The sequence below is a fragment of the Saccostrea cucullata genome, unplaced genomic scaffold (assembly GCF_032062105.1).
Source record: "Saccostrea cucullata isolate Sc308-1 unplaced genomic scaffold, CSIRO_AGI_Scuc_v1 ctg235, whole genome shotgun sequence".
Lineage (NCBI taxonomy): Eukaryota > Metazoa > Mollusca > Bivalvia > Ostreida > Ostreidae > Saccostrea > Saccostrea cuccullata.
Window position 1 is genome coordinate 181824 of NW_026933134.1, and position 20186 is coordinate 202009.

The window sequence follows — 20186 nt, forward strand, 5'->3', positions numbered from 1 at the left end:
TCTTGAAATGTCTTTGATCTTTCATTAAATCTCATGAGCAGGTAAACCATCATCTCTTACAACTTATGAAGTTTGTGAAACTACAGAGAAACCTAGAGCCTTTACCTCTCGGAGTAGAAGATTATGGGTCCAATTTAAATCTGACTCTAAAAATACTGCTGGCGGATTCTCCATTCCATTCGTAACCTATAACGGTAAGTGTACAATCAACATTAAAGTTGTTTTTGTGTTTACTTTATGTACAAAAATGTTGTTTTCTATGCTGATAATTATTTCATGCTTGATTATTTCAGAGGATTATCAGCCTCTAATTGAAGATATTGTGAGAGACGGAAGATTGTATAGTTCTTACCAGCATCAATCAATTCTGAAGGTTCGTTAAGTTCTTTCACGCTGCAAAAGGGTAAAGGTTTGAACTTATTGCTCTTTAAACAGGAATATGTGGTAAGCAACTACAGGCAATTAATCCTCGAAAGCCCGGTTGTATTTAATGTGCATGTTTTAGCAAGGAATGTATCAAATATTGTTTATATTAAGGCGTTTCAAGGTATGTACATTTGTTGGTAAAGAAAATTTAGTAAAACCCCTAACATTAATTCAAAGCTTGTCAAACATTGTTTCTTGCATGTAGAACTTCTTTTTCAAAAGATATAATAATAATGATGCAAAAAGAGAGTTTTCTTTCTTTCTATAATATAAATAAGGATTTCTTTTAAATTGTACCGGTAAGTGTGAATATTCCAAAGACTGCAAAGAACCTCTCCCCCAAAGTCAGAATGAATACTGATCTTTCTGTTCTCTTATGACGTAACATTATAATTGTGTTTTTTCTGACATATTAGATTTCTTCAGATTATATTTACTGGTCATTTCATACGATGAAAGACGATTATTCATGTAAATATTGCAATTACTTTACAGGACAGGAAGCTGCTAAGCGTGTTGATGGAGGTCATTTCGCAACCATATAACTATTTCAAATACGCCAACGCGTCTCACACTATGATGCCGACTTCCTTTATCCAGTTGCTTACAGAGAAAGTCCAGCGATTCTTTTCCACGTGAGGAATAAACAATCTGTTCTGGCCTTGGGGCTACTCAGACAATGTAAGCTTGATTTGACCAAACAAATCCATACTGAAGATTTGACAGTTATTGCTTTTTAATCCATTATACTGCTGTCTTAAGCTTTTTGATTTAGTTCTGATTCAGAACACATATCAGAGAAAGACTGGAATGACTTTTGTATATGGATCTTTGTAACTTAGACTTATTCAAGTAATGCAATTGCATTGAAATCGGAGGATCTTGCAATTGCAGGCGTTGTTTATTTGTTTATGCACATTGTAAATGCTCATTACATGCCAAATTAATATTTATTTTGTACTCTAAGTATTCTTTGATAGATTTTTTTTCTACAATTGTTTTCATGTTCCCTTAGGATAGACGATGAACATGATGTTTTCTTATGATTATATTATTTTGAATAGTTATTGTTTTCTTTCATTACTTTAGTCCATGCTCTATTGCTTAAAAATTTGCGTTTTAGAAACGCTTTGACTTATGAAATATTATCTTGCTTTGAAGCCTTTATGAAAAGAACAGCTAGTAAAACTAAATGTACCTGCCACACCTTTTACTTTGATCTACCGAGAAAACGTCATATAAAATGTATTTAATTCGTGTCAAGAAAAAATAACTAAATTATCATTGATTATACATGTGTTCACTATTTTAAAAACTTAATATAAGAATTTGGGAACAAATTTCAAATACACAAGTACATGTATATGGAAAACATTATTTCAATTGCTTTGCTATTCTGAACATATGAGCATCAGAGTATGTATATTCACGAGAGTGATTTTAATGTTTGTGCCAGCCATTTGTATTGTGATTAATTAGAATATTATATGTAAAGCTCGTTAACAATAAATTAAGACTTTGAGGTTTTGTATACTGCATTGTTGAATTCATTATGGAATGGAGAAAATGCTGGATCACTGTAAAAGTTTTTTGATTTGGTGCACCGAGATATATAGCCCCGGCTGTGTATGACCTTTTATGGATAAAAGTACCTCTTTTAAACGTGGTATTCACATATAAGGTCGAGAATTCTCTAAAATGCATTATGGAGATAGGGAAAAGTCCAATTAAACAATGCAAATCAGGAGCAGAGCAAACATGGACCTAAAAAACCAGAAGTCTCTGTTGAGACTGTAGCTCTACTGGTTTACACTTATAACAAAGGAAGAGAAAAAAGGCAGTTGGGACTTGAAACTTTAAAATTGCAATAAACAGAGATATGATCCTTGATTAAGTCTGTCGAACTCCGATATCTCGAATGCCATGGATATGTCGAAGTGATTTCGAATTCCCATTGCCACATATCCTTTAAGTAATTAACCTTCGATATCTCAAATCCTCAGATATATCGAAGTTTTACTCAGTCCCATCAGGTTCGAGATAACAAAGTTTGACTGTATATTGAAATCAGACCAAAACTAGAGGAGGAGTAGCATTTTGAAAGCATTTAACATAAATTTCTATTTTTAGTTACCAAGGCAACACCATTCATCGAAATCAAAAACCGATGCACAGAACTATGTATTTTAGTATAGTCTACTTGTGTGCCAAATTATATTGAAATCAGGCCAAAGGTGTAGGAGGAGTAGCATTTTGAAAGCATTTCACAGAAATTTCTATTTTTAGTAATCCTGGCAATACCGTTCATCGAAATCAAAAACCGATGCACAGAATTATTTATCTTAGTATAGTCTACTTGTGTGCCAAGTTAAATTGAGATCAGATCAAAACTTAAGAGAAGTAGCATTTTGAAAAATTGTTTACAGACAGAGAGACGGACAGCTAGACAGACGGACGGACGACGGACACATTACTATCGCATAAGCTCTTTTGGTCTCTGACCAGTAGAGCTAATCAGGGGTGGGATCAGGTATAATAGAGAAGTCAGCCTCCCTTGCCGATCAGTCACATCCGCCGGTTGCTCCTTGTCATTATCGGGAAAACGAAAAATCCGTAGAAAATACAGTGGGTAAATAATGGTCTAACATTTAGTATGAAGAACGTCAGTCAGCTTTTAGCTTAATGACAGGTTGTACACATTTTGCTGAAAAGGCCATTGTATCGCCCATAAGACTTCAAATAAGACAGTTCATTTCCTTCTTCCATGAAATTGTTCGTCACTAGCTTGTCTTTGATAAGAAATTGTTCATACATAGAGAATGTTCCTTCGTATCGAATCAACTAAGAGACATAAACTCTTAAACAGAATAGGATGAAAAAAGGAATCGTCCAAATAACGTCAGCTGCATGGTAATATCAGATTAAAACATGCGGTTCCAATTATTTTAGCAAGACATGGGTTTAAGTACTAGCACTTTGATTTTATGTCATATGATTTTAAAGACAGACAGCTTAAACACGTCCAAAAACAGCTGTACAAAAGAGAACTTCTCTTGAATTATCAAACTAGTAAAAAAAAAAAAAAGCATTTAGATACTAGTATAGCTAAGACGAATTGAATTCACAATATTCATTTCAGTTACAACATGGATTCAATATATATTCCTTTCAACTCAAAAAGGCAACACATTCTGACGCATTTGTTTAATATTTAGATATTTTCCTGGAAAATACATATATGGTTATATTTAATAACAAAACTTTATGATAAACAGGATGACTTCAACTTTTCTATCGTCAAATTCCCTTACTTCTATGTGTAACAATATACCATTTTAAACTGCATATGGAGTTGATTTGATATACAACAGCATGCTTTCCGTATGAAAAATTTCATAATCAAAGCAAGCCATTGAGAAATAAATTGATTGATACAAGGATATGAACATTTACTTTTGAAGGCAACATGGTCGATGGCCTTATTAGCAAATACAACCTTTAAGTGGTTAATAATGGTCTTCACACAAATTTTTAGGGCAAATGATCATATGTAGACTGAACAACTTGTGTATTTTTCCATTTGTCTGGCACTTAGGAGCACACGATGGAATTGAGCGATTGACAGGGGAAGCTTACTTCTAAATGGTACCTGAACCCACTTCTGTAGTTTGCGCAGGTTCATGTTTGTTTTCCTTCCATTCTGTATTATGCAAAAGGTGATTACAGATTTCAATATTAAACACTGATGATAACAAATTCTAGTTTTCAGTATATTTTTATTAGATCTTGTATGTGTAAATACACAATACATTTTTATGTACAGTCGTTTGGTCAGTTCCGGATTTTGGCCAGTTCCGAATAATTATTAATTTAAGGACTGATAATTAATAAATTGAATGGTGTAAAAATAAATTGATTTCTATGGTAAGAAGGCTTATTTATCAGTGTTTGAATTATGTGAAGTTTTGATTTTTTGCCCTCGGTTTGGTTTCGTTATCGTACATGAAACAGTCGACATACTTTTACAACGCAACAAATCTGAATCACCGCGACGCGCAAGTCTGCAGAAAAACCTCTGTAGATACATTAATTTTTCACATAAAACCACGTTCCAGGTATCAAAAGTAAGTTTGATATGTACTCTAACATATACTAAAAACTTGTCAAAAATAAATATTTAGAGCACTGGAAGATATCGAAATATTTACGTGTTCTTATTTTACCAGTTCCGAATACCCATTTTAAACACTATCATAAATTCACTCTTCGTTGTTTTCTTCATTGTAAACGTGACTTAGTATACCCCTGCTTGAAAAACAGGAAGGGGTATATAGTAATGGGATGTTTGTCCATCCATCCGTCTGTACGTCCGTCCGTCTGATATGCTCTGGGGTATCTATTTCTTATCCGCAACCCCTCTTCTACCACTGAAAGAAGTTTAATGAGGCTTTACAGAATTTAATGAGTCTTTCACAGAATCTTTGTTTAACAGTACCAAAGTGCATCTATTTTATTTTTGGATCAGGCACATAATTCGGGCTCCCTGAGAAAAACATAGATACTGCCATTCTTTGTAATATTGAAAGGTATATCCATCTCTTATCCACAATTCCTCCTATACCACTGAATAAGACTCAATGATACTTTCACAGATTCTTTATTATATTGTGACATTGTGACTTTTTATTTTACTTTTTGATCTGACTTATTTCGGGTCTCCCAGAGCAAAACATGGACTTTGTCATAATTAATCATAAAGAAGGTGTGGGGTATCATTAAAATGAGCTCAGTGCCCACAGTAACTCTAGTTTCTCTTCAACCTCTGGAAATACAAATAATTTATTGGTAAGCAATTAATTTAACTTTTCTTATGCATGCCAATGGATAACGTCTGGGACGTATATTTTTTAATTTAAGGTTGAATTGAATAAGAATCTCTAGGTTATTCGGAACCCGTCGGCTTATCCGTAACTGGTAAAATGGACACCTATGGTAACTTGCGAAATAATTTTTTTGGAGGGAAGGCTGAACTTTTATAAACAATATTTAATTCCACAAGTCATCGAACTACCTTGACAAAACACTTAGATTTTGAAATGATTCCTATTATATTTATAGCACCGCCGAATCGGTTTCTTATTTGGAACTGGTCAAATAACTGTATGCATTGCTTTAAAAGGGAAAACAACAACTAAATCACTACGCACAACTAATTACACAACAATGATTTATAACCAACTTTCCATTAAATAAAGAATGAAAGTTCTTTACCATGCAATATGACTGGTATTTAACAGGTCGGAGAGAAATCGGGTATTATCCGTGAAATCGCGTATAATACCCGATATAGGGTATCGTTGAATCCGCGAAATCGGGTATTCCGTGCAACTTTCTTTAAAAACAAAAGAATAAAGGAACGGCGCATTATGACAGTTACTGTTACTTGTACATCAGTATCTTGTGGATTTATTTTTGTTAAACCTAATTCATACGGTTGTCAAATAAGTTTAAAATCACACGACAAACACTGCTGGGGTAACAAAGAGGACACAATGGCGTTATTATTTTTCAATATAATTTCTAAAGACAAATAACTACACTTCGTTTGTCTTTATTTCCCATTAAAGTATTCCATATACTTAATTTTCTAATTTGTGCACTATTCACAAAATGTGAAACTTTAAAGAAATTAAACGACTAACGCCGTGTTATGTATTTTTACTGAAAAAATGTATGGCGTCCCTTTCACGTGAAATATAAATTATTCCTAACAGTTAGAGAGTACAGTATAAGCGAGTCATAATTGTATATCTCTGCCATAATAGAATACCAAAGTTATTATAAAGAAAAAAATAATAAGATTAAATAAATACCCACTGGAAAACAGGTTGAAGATAGGTAATTGAAGGTGTATCTTTTTTATGTCAATTTAGCATGGAAATTTTTATTCAAAGACACCGTAAATTTTTTTGTTGCATTTTAATCGATACAAGATATGCTATTTTTTTCTTTAATTTATGCATTTGTGTGAAAATTGAGAGCGAGAAGTCATATGAACAGGATTTCCTTATTTTTTTTGGGGGGGGGGGGGAATAAAAGTCAAATGTGTACATCTTTTCACGAGCTTATAAAACATTGAATTTCTCAATATAGATCGAGATACAGTCATACTGAAATATGAATTACATAGTCAAAATTTCACATTTCTTATAGTTTCTACGTTTATGAATATGTTAATGAACAAACTGAAATAGCGGAGTGTTCAAATGCCTTGGAAACTCTTGTCTTACTTTTTGGGAATATAATTCCTCATCGGACATTAAAATTTCATAAAAATTGTAGCCACTTCCTTTCTTTATTATACTATTTGAAAGACAGGGTAAATTTTACCTCTTTACCTTCTATATTTTTCTTATATCGCTATCTAATACCTCATTATAATATGCGAATACAACGCACTATCTGATTGTTTCTAGTTCTAAACAATATGTCACAGTTTTCTTTTAGTTATTTTATATGTGATACTTATTACTCCTGGCAATAACTTTTCCTTATACTCATCTATAATGAAAAAATGTGTTAAAAAAATAAACATGAATTCTAGTTACTTGTAGTCTCATATTGTGTTAGAAAATAACAGGTTGCTTTTTGTTTACCTATATAATTTTTATTTGATGAATAAATCTTCTCTACAATTAAAAATATATAACCAAGTTTAACCGACCGTGACATTTAAAGAGAGGTCACTTGGACACATGTAGAACACAGTCGAGGTTGTTTTGTCAGAGGTGGTCAAGAAGCCTTTAGCCCCCCTCCTCCCCCCCCCCTTGAAGTCGCCAAGAAATGGTAAAATATTGTTGACTTAGCGAAATTAAACGATCAACAGTTATGTTTTCTCATAAGCTGTATTCCTGAAACTATTACTGTCTCTGCTAAAATGCTGAAGACATATTCTGCAAATATGTATGAATGATTAAAAAAAAGATTTTCAAAAAAAAAAAAAGAAAGAGTTTTTTTAGCCGAAATTTTAGACATTTTTATCATTACATTATTTAGACATTCATAAATAAATTTGATTTTATGCACAAGATGAATGTGAAAGTAATTAATGACGCATAATTAGATACGATAGACAGTTCCTTGTTTATACATGGCATCATATCTTGTGTGTGAAATGTGTTTCCGTATAATTTGATTTATTTACAAATTGTTCATGTTTGTCGTGTTGATGTGGAATTATTATAAATTCCCGAATTCTGATACTTTACCATTCTGTTGTGCTGGGAATGAACATGAGGAAGATGCATATACTTTCAATGTTATGAAAAATATAAAGCAAATCGAACGCCTTTTTGTGTGCAGATCATGAAATGTACTGACCTCCACGGGTATTTGTTGTCCTGAGCGCATTAATCTTGACGCCCAAATTCTTACTTGGCTAGTGATACCTTTAGAAAACATGGGTATCTAGATGAACGTTAACTCGGCAACATGTGCCATCCCATTGTTGAAGTTTTATTAGGTGATTACACCTCCTATACCCGATTTCGCGGATTCAACGATACCCTAATATCGGGTATTGTACGTGATTTCACGGATAATACCCGATTTCGAGTATTCTCTCCGACCTGTTTAAAGTTACTACATGCCGTTACAAAATAAGCAATACGATTTAATAGATATTATTTAGAACTCAGCATTTTTAAATTCTTTACTTTCTTCTATTTCAAACACAAAAGGTTTAGGAATGGAATAGACTGTATTTCAATTCCCTTATTTTTCCACACTAGGCAGTTTTGTCAAAATTTGACAACTCCATAAATTGTGTTAAATACTGGTAACAGAGATAATGATCTATGTGAAAAACACATCTTCCATACAAAACTTTATTATGTTGCTTGTGTAATAAAAATTGATTGGCATGATTGTATAATATCAACATATGACAATATTGTCAATATTAAAACAAGCTTTGAGTAGTCTTAAAATTCTCATGATGTTACACTATCATAAAACCCTCGACAGCATCGGTAGACTTTGTCATACACATCTTGGAAGGCTTGTATATCATCACTCTGTTAAAGTCAAAATAACATGCTACATTTCTACTAGGAACTCAAAGAATTTATAAGGATAGCTCTTTACATCTTTTTCAATTATTTTGACAACCTGCTTTTTAAATTTTTATTAAGAGAATTTGTATAAAACCTTCAACATGAGGAGAAATTGCAGTGGCCTTTAACTTGACATTCAGATTTATCAATTAACAACAGTTATTTCAGTTCATATATCCCAATGAACTTGAAATAAAATACACCACAAAATCAGCCACATCTGCTTTATATTTATTATGTTTCCAAAATAAATAAGATTACTTCAATTTTTCTATCCCTCAAGTTTCCTTGATTAAATGAGATTGATGAAATCCTTGTAACATCAACTTATGTGTGAGAAGCCTGTCTTGGTTTAAAAACTGATTCTTCTCAGCAGTGAAGGGAATAATCTGGGAGACATAAACACCATAAGCAGGTGAAAGGAAATACCAGAATATCACTTTATTACATGTAAATTTCATAGTCATTATAATGACCTTCTTAGCAAATATAAACATACCACTTTGGTGTATTTTGGCTAACTTCTGTCAAACCAATTGTTATGTCTTTGTTCTTGCAATAATTTGACTATGGTTTGTTCCATCTACCAAATCAATACATATTTAGGGTTCACAGCGGGTGTCACCTGTTAACAGGGGATGCATACTCCTCCTAGGCACCTAATCCCACCTCTAGAATTTCCAATGGTCTGTGTTATGCCCAGTTCACAGAATTGAATTGTTTGTAGTTTTTTTTTAATTGAAACACTGTTTGTTATCTTCACCTTTTTCATTCAGTACAAAATTTTTAAACTTAAAAAAAAACATAAACATGGAAATACATGTTTTATTTCAATGCTATATGATTCCTTAGTTGGTGGATAATTTGTATTAGGTTTCTATGTATAGAGGAACATAAATGTACACTTCTTTAATTTTTTCTGGACAAAACGAACTGGGAGGAATTTTCTGACTTGCTTCTTTCACTTACTTACATTATAAATAATATTAAGATTTTAACTTACATAATAAGGATCCTCTACATATGTCTTACTGCCATCTGTGTCATAGTCACCAAACATAACCAGCTTAGCTCTACAGTTCTTAGGTTTCAAATCATTTAAATCACTGAAAATAATGTTTTAAAAAATGTACATGTATAAAATGTATTCTGATAAAATGCTATAGTTTTATAGTATAGTAATGCTATGCTCTTTCTCTCAACACCTACCACTACCAGATTGTCATGATGTTTTGCCCATCATAATATTTTTTTTCTCTTTTGTGGAAACCAATCACTCTTACTGATCCATTAAACAATAAACAAATTCTTTTAAAGTTATTACATGTAGTTTAGTTCAAAGGTAAACTCTGGTCAGAGTAGAGTGCAAGGTTACAGTTTCATTTACTGAATGTGTCTATTTCTTTACTTACCCCATATTATCATCATCCATACCAACTATGTAATCAAAGTCTGAGAAGTCTGCAGTTCTGATCTGAGAAAAATAAAACGCAACCATTTAGTAGGCCAGGTTGATTATCTCCAACACCATTTAATACATATACATATATAAGTATAAAGACATCAAGAAAAACGTAATGAACAGAATTTAAACCAAGTGAAGCAGACAAAAAAATAAATTTTTAAAACCAATGCAAATCAGTTTTTTTAGAATACAATTACATGTACATACAAATTTTTATTGTGGATTTTTTGCCTCTATATTACCATATTTCATTTCAAATTGTCCTAGATATGTGAAATTATGTTTGCTTTATTAATATATATATGGGAAAGGCATATATTAAATTTAGAAAACTTTGCCACATTGAGTAAAAGTTTATATTTAATGCATTATGTTCAAATAAATAGTGCAACACTAAACGTACATTGGCAGTCATTCTACGAGAATCATAATTTTTCTTTTCCGAATATCATTGTAAAAAATCTTTGGGCATGTTGGGTTGGAGCATAGAGTGAAAAAATGGTCTGACAGGTAAATGGGTTTTTTTTCTAAGGCCTAAATATCTAATTACTAGGGATGTCAATTTTACTCGGTCAGCTTAGTCGAATAGTCGGATGCTTTAGTCGAACGATAGTCGATTATTCGTTTAATTCTAAAATAATTTTTCATATCATTTTCATTGTTTGTCTTTTACCGACTAGTTTACAATATTTAATCTATGTTATCACCATTATACAACGAATATCTGAATTGTTAACATGTACGTTATACAATAAAAACTGTACATCAATAAGTACATGTACCCAGTTTATTTAATTTCAGAATTAATATATTAGCTGCACATTTTGTCTAAATGCAGAATATCAAACGCTCATATTTGTCCTTTCTTTACATAACGGTAGTACATGTACCCCATACCGTATTTGGCCGAGTATAATACGCATTGATGTAAAATACGCACCCCCCTTTTTGAGTCTGAAACTGGGGAAAAAAACGCAGTTCGGATGTATTATACGCAACAGAAAAATTTACCAAGCGATGTTCTGAACTATGAAAATCACGGTAATTTGTTACGAAAATCGGCGCGAGGATTAGGTGTCAAAAATTTACTGAACACAATTTTTTTAAAATACACACTTTATAACTTTCTCTTAATCCTGACATTCCGTATCTCGGCAATCTGGAGAAAATTATTTATTCATTTATTTCAACAAAGCACAAGATAATGTTGCGTAAAAGTATTAACAGATTTTTTTAAAGAATAGTTACGGTGATTTTGAAATTATGCGTCGCCATATTCTTAGATGAAATAATTTTATTTTAACAAAGCAAGAGATATTGTCGAAAGTTTTATCAGTTGTCATATTTAATTTTGGTTCTAGATAATCATGCTTAAAATTATCTTACATTATTTTAACAGGAAACGAAATTGAAACATCAAAGTATTTATTTATTTAACAAGACTACGATTTTCCTCTTCTGAATCTTCGCGGATATCTTATTTTCTAAATGATACCACTTTTATTAAAAGTTTTAGCATAATTTATATTTCATTTCTCAACTCTCAATTATTTAAACAAGAGGCCGATAAGTATAAGATAAGGTAAAATTACATTTAACAAGTGTTTAATTGTTTAACTGCCGTAATCAACACATGCTCACCATGCTCAAACATACCAAAGGTCATAAACCGACCCCCAATTTTTAACAAAGAAAATAATCACAGCAATTAACATGGCAGTAAATAATCAGTGCTCTAACTGTAAAAACATTGCTTTGGAGTCGGTAGACAATTAATTGCCCCGAGGGGTGTTGATAGGTAATTATCATTTGACCAGCGCACGTGTGTCACAACATTGGCTTCCTTTCATTGGGACGTATTGAGGGGTGTTAATATTGTTGTAGATTATCACTGAGTTATTTTAAACCTAAAATTAATATTTATTTTGTTGTATTTCATTAAAAAATGATTTATTACTTTGTCTGGCAGATAAGGTGCATGTGCACTTTCATTCCGGAAGCACGTGACATAGCTATGAGTGAACGTCTAAAAATAACATCGGTAATGGCGGCCTCCTCGGAGACAATCAACATGCAGCTCAAATTACTTTTTACTTACTTTTTCATGTTATTTGGGCATAAAAAGATTATGAAAGTGACATTTATAAGAAGCATACCTTCCAACAATAACTTTCCGAAGTTTAAAATATGGCAATTAACAAAAGAAATTGCATGTGTCTCTAAGTAATACTACGGTATGTACGTACCATGGCCGTTTTTCAACTGAAAGAAAAACTTGTCAAAATCCCATTGTGATGTAAAATACGCATCCCTTTCTCACAGAAATTTATTTTAGGAAAAAAGTGCGTATTATACTCCCCTAATTACGGTAATTGAAGCCAATTTCTACGTGTCCGTCAATGATCTTTAAAGGTAAACAATTAAAAAGTGTTTCTTATAAAAACAAAGAGAGCGAGAGCTTGGGATAAATTTTAATAATGAACTTTTGTGCAAACAATCAATGATTGTATGAAATTAATATCAGGAAAAGAAAACACGGTTTAATTACTTTCATAACTGACCCAAGTTGACATTAATTTATAATTTTGTAATTGCTGTTTAATTAGAATTCTTTCTGAATAGTTGTATCACGTCAAATCTTAGTTTGAATCTACAAAACTTTACAATTGCCCTCTTCCTTTAAAACAGTAAGAGGTAGACAATCAATAATAATCATGTTTGTGATTTTTCTTTCCCACTCTGCTTTTTTTTTCATTTTTGCGGAGACATTACTTTAGGAAAATTTCACTTCAAGACTGTGTATATGTTTGACTGATTCGGCATGTGAAAAATCATGTTTGACATTACATTGCTTTGCAGATTAAAAGTTCAGATTCACATAACCTCGATAAAACTGTTTAGTGACCTTTTTTAAGCTATACCAAAACTGTAGATTTTGAAGACGTTTGCCGAACATGCATCGACGTACATGTACATACTTTGAGCAGTTATACCATACCCTTAATTTTACATATCAAAATATTGATCTGTAAATAAATGAAATGGGCAAATATAAGTTTATTGCCTTGAATTCAAAATTACTTTGATGAAACACATTTTTAACGAATAACCGACTAAAGAAATTTTAGTCGATAGTCGGTACCGGTATGATCGAACGATAGTCGAGTACTCGAATATTCGTTGACATCCCTACTAATTACCTGTCTACACTTGTGGCTGTAAGAGGTGATGCCGTTTTTCTGTAGTGTTCTGGTTGTTCTTTTGTCTGGATTTTTCCCTACATGCATATCTATAATCGCAGCACTGTCTACTTTCCACTGAAAGAATAGTACAAGCAATGACAGAAAAAAAATATTACATTAAGTTTACGTGGATCTACTTTCTTCACTCTAATTTCTGAGCTGTATCTAAACCTTCAAAATATTGCAACGTTGATCTTGTTGTTTCACCTGTCTAACACCATATTTTCAGTATATAGTGTACTGTGTATTTATAATTTTCTTAGCAGTGTAGATTTAATGAACATCTTTAACGGTTTATATACTTCTTTTTTTTTATGGCATATTCTTTATAGTGTTCTTGCATGTCTGTCAACTTAATCAATCTTATCTGATAATTAGATTATGATGCTATATACTTCAAGATATTGATTAACTAAGTTTCCGATTTAATAAAACTGTACACTTTACATGTACATTACTTCTACTGTTGTAATCCAACATTCTAGAGGTTCAATGCAAGATGCGTGATACAATGTACTTTTGACAAAGTGCTGTGTAACAAGGTATGTAAGGAACCTAGGGACATTAAACTAAGGTTTTTATATAGGCCTACTTATAGAAGTACTGCTGTCCATGACATGCATCCTGATATTTAGAAGTGATCACTGTATAATAACTAAACAAATGCACTTACTGAATCCCTTTCTCCTTTCTTTTCTAATAAGTCTACAAACAATGCCTCTGAAATGGGTGATCTACAAATATTACCTGCAATATCAAATAAAACATAAATTTGGCATGTCTTTAAGCACATAATTTTTGAAATATTTATGATCTCTTTATATAGTAGTGTGACAGTGTATGTTATTGCGGCCTAACAGCAGGTAAATGAAATGCAAATTTTAAAGTTATTTTAATGAAACAAAAGCATTCCGAATCCTACTTATTTTTAGCATCTTTGTTGGCCGAGAGTTTCCGATTCCAAATCTACTGTACAGGTAGTTTTAATTTTTCAGATTTATCTGCCAAATATTTTGTTGTAAATAAAGTAGATTTCAGATCAGAGACCCTTGGCTTAAATAAAGATGATTTTTTTTTGTTGAGATCATCTTTCCTTTTCTATTAAAGAACTTTTCACAATAACTCTGATTTGTTAAGAACATATCACTTACATATCAAAAAAAAATAGCATAGGTCACAGTGCAAGTTTTTAAAAGGTAAATCATTATTTCTTGATAGACCCCCAGGCCCTGTGCTCTGTGCATCATCAGATCATTGCATCCATGGACGCATTTTTATTTCATAAAGAATATGTCTAAACTTATCATTTATCTATAACTGATATTTGGACCAACTGACTTTCTTATCAAATAAAGCACAATAACGCTGCTAACGGCTTTTGTATTGACATACCCAGGCAAATGAAAAGGACAGACTTTTTCGCCATTTTTAAACCTCGGGATCGAGGTTACGTTGAATAGACACCGATCCCGATGTTTAATGTAAAGCACAATTTTAGGCGTATTCTTAATGTTTTCTTAATTTAAAAATAATCTTTAACTGTCTTGAAAAATTTTGTTACCATACTAAAAAAATCACCAGTCCTTTTTCTCGTCTTTTTTTTTTTCGTGATGCTGTAAGCTAAAAATTTGAAGGCCGCTTACAACAAAATTTACATTGACAACAAAAATGTCGGACACTGGAGCAGATCCACCGAAAAGAAGCAAAAAACTTCCACCAATTTCATTTGAGGATGGAGAAGAACCGAAGAAACCTGTTAAAAAGAAAAAGAAGAAGGTTCCAAGCACCGAGACAAATGGCACAACCTCCCCGAGATCCGATGAAACACCCACAAAGAAAAAGGTGGTGAAAAAGAAAGAAGGAGAAACATCAGATAAACCAACACCAAAGAAACGTAAGAAACCAGCAACTACAGAGGAAAGCGAAGCAGATCCCACTTCTGCTCGAAGTGCAGCAAGTAAAGACGAGGTAGGCATACATTAATAGTTCATGAAAGAAAACTGAACGAAATAAAATTCTACAGAGGATGTGTTCATACATGTTTCAGGAAATAAACATTAAAATTTTTTAGGCCTAAGTGCATTTAAATCGGTAATTTTGTTATTGCATTATTTAAATGAAACTGAAGGATGTGAATGTGTCTGGGAGTTTTATCTTGTAAAGCATGATACCTTTTGATAAGGACTTATTTCATCAAATTTCATTGACAGACAATATTTAAATTATTGTAGCAGTGTTTAAAGTGGCCAGGTGTTGTGTTTTAAATAGTGAGGCCATGCTCCTACTAGCACTAGCTAGTGTGTTAACCCTTGGAATGACTTTACTTTAGAGTGTTGGATTTTAAAACAGGGGTTGTAGTGTCGCCAAAGGCGACTAATCGGTCATATCATTTATATTTGAGATCACTGTTAATTCTGTGAAAAAAATTTTATTTCTGTGTGATTTGCTTGACAGTTTTGTCCATAATAATAACAGGAGGTTGCATTGTTAAAAGTTTAGCTTAAAACTTGTTTAAAACTTAGTTTTTAAACAAAGTTTTTAACCTCATTTTCTGAAAAGATTAATAAATATTGTTTATTTATGGAAAAAATTGACAAATGTTTATATACAATATCAAGTATATTTGCATATATATTAATTGTCAATTTTTTCTTGATTTTTGGCATTCTTCCATGTAATTTTCTCAAACCAACGAAATGCCATTAACATGATTAAAGCTGAATTATGATCTTGCAAAAATTACAGAAACAACTGATTTATTAACTTATCTAAAAGAACGAGTCACTAACCCTAATTTCTCGGATGGTATGCAAGGACTAAGACATGTAGACAAAATCTTCCAGGCAGATGCTAGACTAATCCTAATCTGTCAAATAATGTGCAAGGACTAACCCTAATCTCTCGGATGGATGGGAGACTAACCCTAATCAGTCGAATACTTGTGCAAGGACTAACCCTAGTCTATCAGGTGGGTGCAAGACTAACCTTAATCAGTCGAAAAGTGTGCAAGTTTAACCCTTATCAGTTGAGTGACGTAAATGTATTTCAAAGTCCGATGAAAAAATATATTAAAATCTGGGGACCGGTAAAGTAAAGTCTACCCAAACCCTTTAGCTCAGTTGGTAGAGCGTTGGGTTTTCAATCTGAGGGTTGTAGGTTTGAGCCACAGTGTGGACACCCCCTAGTTAATCGATCATATTGGCACCCAACTACAAAACCCACATGGTGAGTGGTGTTTATAGAGTCTTGTGTGTGAGATTTCTTAGGGGGTAAGAAATCTCAAGAAAAAAAGGGGAAGTGTAACAGAGTTTAAAGTGGCCAGGTGTTGTGTTGTAAATAGTGAGGCCACACTCCTACTAGCACAGTGAGGCCACACTCCTACTACCACAAGCTAGTGGGTTAACCCTTTAGCTCAGTCGGTAGAGTGTTGGGTTTTAAATCTGAGGGGTTGTAGGTTCAAACCACAGTGTGGACACCCCTAGCTAATCGGTCATATCATTTACTCTTTGTTTGCTTATCACTGTTAATTCTGTGTTAAGATTCATTTTATTTCTGTGTGATAATGCTCTGACAGTCATGACCATAATAATAACATGAGGTAGCACTGTGTCATCCAAGCAAATTCTAAGGTAGTAAAATTCTGGATTTTCAGAGGGCAATCAGGGCATGTCTGTGCTTTGGCATTTGGGAAACCTGGGATTAAATACAATTGATAAGAAATGTATATATATAATATCAACTATTTGTGCATGTATTAATTGAACTAAATTTTACATGTCTTGATTTTTGTGCATGTATATTTTCTCTCTCCAAGGATGTTACTGGAAGCAAAGCAAGTCTAATATCAAAAGAAACAAAAGGAAGTGGAACACCAAAGAAGAAAGTTAGAAAGAAGAAGAAGCCAGCCTCTACCACCGCCACACCGAGAGAGGATGATGAATGGGGAGATACACTCACAGCTGAGTTACAAACCATACACGAAGATGTTGTGAGTCCCAAGAGTAAAAAAGAACAGGATGAGGTCCTTCTTCATCCCTTCGCTACAGAGGCAGCAGTTCTAAAGAGTCAGCCGCTAGAAAAACTTTTCATAGAGACAGATAGTAAGTTTTTATAAAAGTGTAAATATATTTAATTTTGAAGAGATTTGAAGGATTAAAAGAGATTTATTAATCAGTGATATTTATTAATTTGTTCTTATTTTGTTAATCTAAATGCCTGTAGAAAACTCAAAAACCTTACTTTCATCGCATTGTAATTTTTAACCTTCATGCTGTCTATTAATTAGGTTCACAGTCCCAAATTACATCTTTGGTTGCTTTCATCAAATGTTCAACTATATAAAATTACTTGTTCTTTCCCACAGGTGGATTTAAAGGAGAGAACAAAGTGAAATTTGCCAAGAAATGGGCAGAAGAGGAAGCTATCCGAGAACTAGAAGCCGAACAACCCGTGGAGTCCACCATCCTGTTTGCGATTGGAACACACAAAGTTTTTGTGACATTCTGTTTGTTTTTACATGGACTGACTGCAGGCATTTCAATGTGGCATCTGACAATGACCTACATATTGCTATATTTCTCATACATTGACTTTTTGGAGCACTATAGAATTTTAGCTCTTCCAGTCCAGTGCATGTTTTATATTCTTCTGGTGTTGTGTACAGTTTCAGCCTGTGATAGGTAAGAATCCATTTGCAAGATATAATATAAAAGTTATATACCGATGAACCAAAGTATTTTAAAAGTTCATAGTTGAAATCATTTTATTCAATGGATAAATTTAGGTTCTCCCATGGTTTTGGAAATGAATATTATCAATTGAGTTTTTTCTATCCCCGAGCCTTGATGAAGGCATAAAAAGCACACAGTTAAACAATTCATATCCAACCACAAACAAATGGAAGTTATTTTTTATTACCTGTTTTACGTATAACTATTACTTGTTTTACACTTTTTATATGTGAATCTTTTGACCACATCACTTTTTTGCCAAAAAAGGATACTGTATAAGTGGAAATTTTAGCGAGACAAAAATTTAGCGATTTGCCTGTAAAAACTGGTGTTTTATTTTTATCGAGATGTAATTTTACAATCTTAAAATACTCTCTAAAGAAGCTATTACAAAGAAAATGCAATTAATTTTTACCGATATTCTTTTTTAGCGATCTCAACACCCTCGCTAATAATGCCAAAATTAAATCCTCGCTAAAAATTCTGCTTTAAGTATATGGTATGTCCTATCTGTTGCTTAAGAAGTCACAACTTTTAACACTAAAACTGATTTAAAGCATTATTTTCTATTTCAGATTTGATATTGGACGTCCCACACGTAGATTTGTCCTCCAGTCTTTCACATTACAGACAGGAACGGTGTCTATTATCATCTACTTTGTAGCTTTAATTCTCAGTCTGTGTATGGCTAATCTAGAGGATAAAATGAATCTGTACAACAAATACCCTCAGCTCTGGGTAGATGCAAATGTAAGTATAATTGAAATAGTGTCATTAATTTATATTTTATCTAAAAAAATGTGTATTTTATTGATGTGAGGAAAACATTTTTATAAACTCTCAGTTATTATTGCTTTCAAAATTTTACTACCCAAACAGTGTATCTATGAATTTCATAATGGGGCATTGACACAGTGTTGAAGTTTAAATTCATCCAAAAAAATTTGTAATTCCACTTCTTTCATGTTGAAAGAGCATTTGAGACCAATATATTACAAAAGCTTGATTTAAGCCTTCCTTAATTTGACAATTTTCAAAATTATGAATTGATTGACATGTATATCTTGCACTTTCACAAGCTTGAATTTATCCTCAACATGTAAGAAAATACAAGTGTGTTCATGGACGCCTATTTAACTTCTTCCTCAGCTTTGACAAATTGGAGATTTCTTGCCAGCTGTTTTGTCGGAAGTCCCTTATTCTTTTTAAAATAATTGTTGTTTTAAATTGCAATTGAAATATTACTCTGGCCATACCTTCTTTCCAGACCAATCAAACACTTTCATCAGCTGGTGACGATATATCAACCTGGAGGGACATCAACACAGCCCGTTGTTGTATGGCGATATTAGCTTGGATCGTCCTGTCTATAACTGCCTCCACAGACAGACTAACAGACAATCTGAGGGCGGGAGATGATGAATTTCTCGAAGATGTTGAACTTGGAACTCAACAGAAAGTGTGATTCAAGTGCCTTTATCTATTTATTATTTTTGTCAACCTAATATGCTAAGTGCTTCTTTTTTTCAATATAGATCTGAAATAACTCTTTTTTACATTACAATTTCTGTTTTATATATCATTTATTTGAGGAGAGATTAGGATCATATAATTATAAGATAGTTCCCATCCCGGACATGGTTATGAGGAGGATGAGATGTGAATTAAAAATTTAGTAAGAGCAATGTGAAACAATTAATTAAAAAAATATAAAATATCAAGAAAAAAAAATAAGAATAGAACCAAGAAAATAGTACATGTAACGGTTTATCTCTGTGGTATTAGAATTATTTATTGTATGTACAGGAATTATTTTTGTTCAAAGATATTGTTTGAATGACATTTTCTCTTATTTATTAACATATTTTTGGTTGTAAAAAAAGAGAGGTTGTAGCAAAGGGTTTTAATTTTTATGTATATTAATTATTGTTTTATCATAGGAATTTTTTAAAGCACCTTGTATTTAGTTATGTACCGTAATTTTCTTCTTCAAGAATGAAGCTTAATATAAACAACTTTAATGTTTTATATTATTTTCATATTCAATAACAATTTTGTTTCAAACTAGAATAACAAATGTTATATATAATGCATAAGAAGATGTTTCTCAGATTTTTATACAAATCTTCATTGCTAGTAAAATGTTTAAAAGGATTGCATTTCCCTAATTTTTTTTTTTACCAATTCTTACTAGCAGAATTCTTTTAGT

At 32.4% G+C, this 20186-nt stretch overlaps 3 protein-coding genes across 3 annotated transcripts in view; 2 read left to right on the forward strand and 1 right to left on the reverse strand.

Moving 5' to 3' along the window:
* The window catches only part of LOC134237346 (signal peptide, CUB and EGF-like domain-containing protein 1), a 44293-nt gene extending 42336 nt beyond the window's left edge, over window positions 1-1957 (forward strand). Inside the window, exons 22-24 of the mRNA XM_062719451.1 lie at window positions 42-194; window positions 294-373; window positions 922-1957. Coding sequence (XP_062575435.1) covers window positions 42-194; window positions 294-373; window positions 922-1065 — 377 coding nt within the window. The 3' untranslated portion in view covers window positions 1066-1957. The remainder of the gene's footprint in view (window positions 1-41; window positions 195-293; window positions 374-921) is intronic.
* Window positions 1958-8397: 6440 nt separating this feature from the next.
* On the reverse strand, window positions 8398-14704 carry LOC134237345 (low molecular weight phosphotyrosine protein phosphatase-like). Its single transcript, XM_062719450.1, has 6 exons — window positions 14640-14704; window positions 13921-13994; window positions 13206-13322; window positions 9953-10014; window positions 9544-9646; window positions 8398-8501 (listed from the first exon to the last, which is right to left on the reverse strand). The coding sequence occupies exons 1-6, from the start codon at window positions 14671-14673 to the stop codon at window positions 8418-8420; spliced, it is 474 nt and encodes a 157-aa protein (XP_062575434.1). The 5' UTR covers window positions 14674-14704; the 3' UTR covers window positions 8398-8417.
* Window positions 14705-14872: 168 nt separating this feature from the next.
* Window positions 14873-19952, forward strand: LOC134237348 (transmembrane protein 237-like). Its single transcript, XM_062719452.1, has 5 exons — window positions 14873-15215; window positions 17062-17347; window positions 17611-17926; window positions 18553-18727; window positions 19245-19952. Exons 1-5 carry the CDS (start codon window positions 14916-14918, stop codon window positions 19440-19442), a joined length of 1275 nt encoding a protein of 424 aa, XP_062575436.1. The 5' UTR covers window positions 14873-14915; the 3' UTR covers window positions 19443-19952.
* The last annotated feature ends 234 nt before the right edge of the window (window positions 19953-20186 follow it).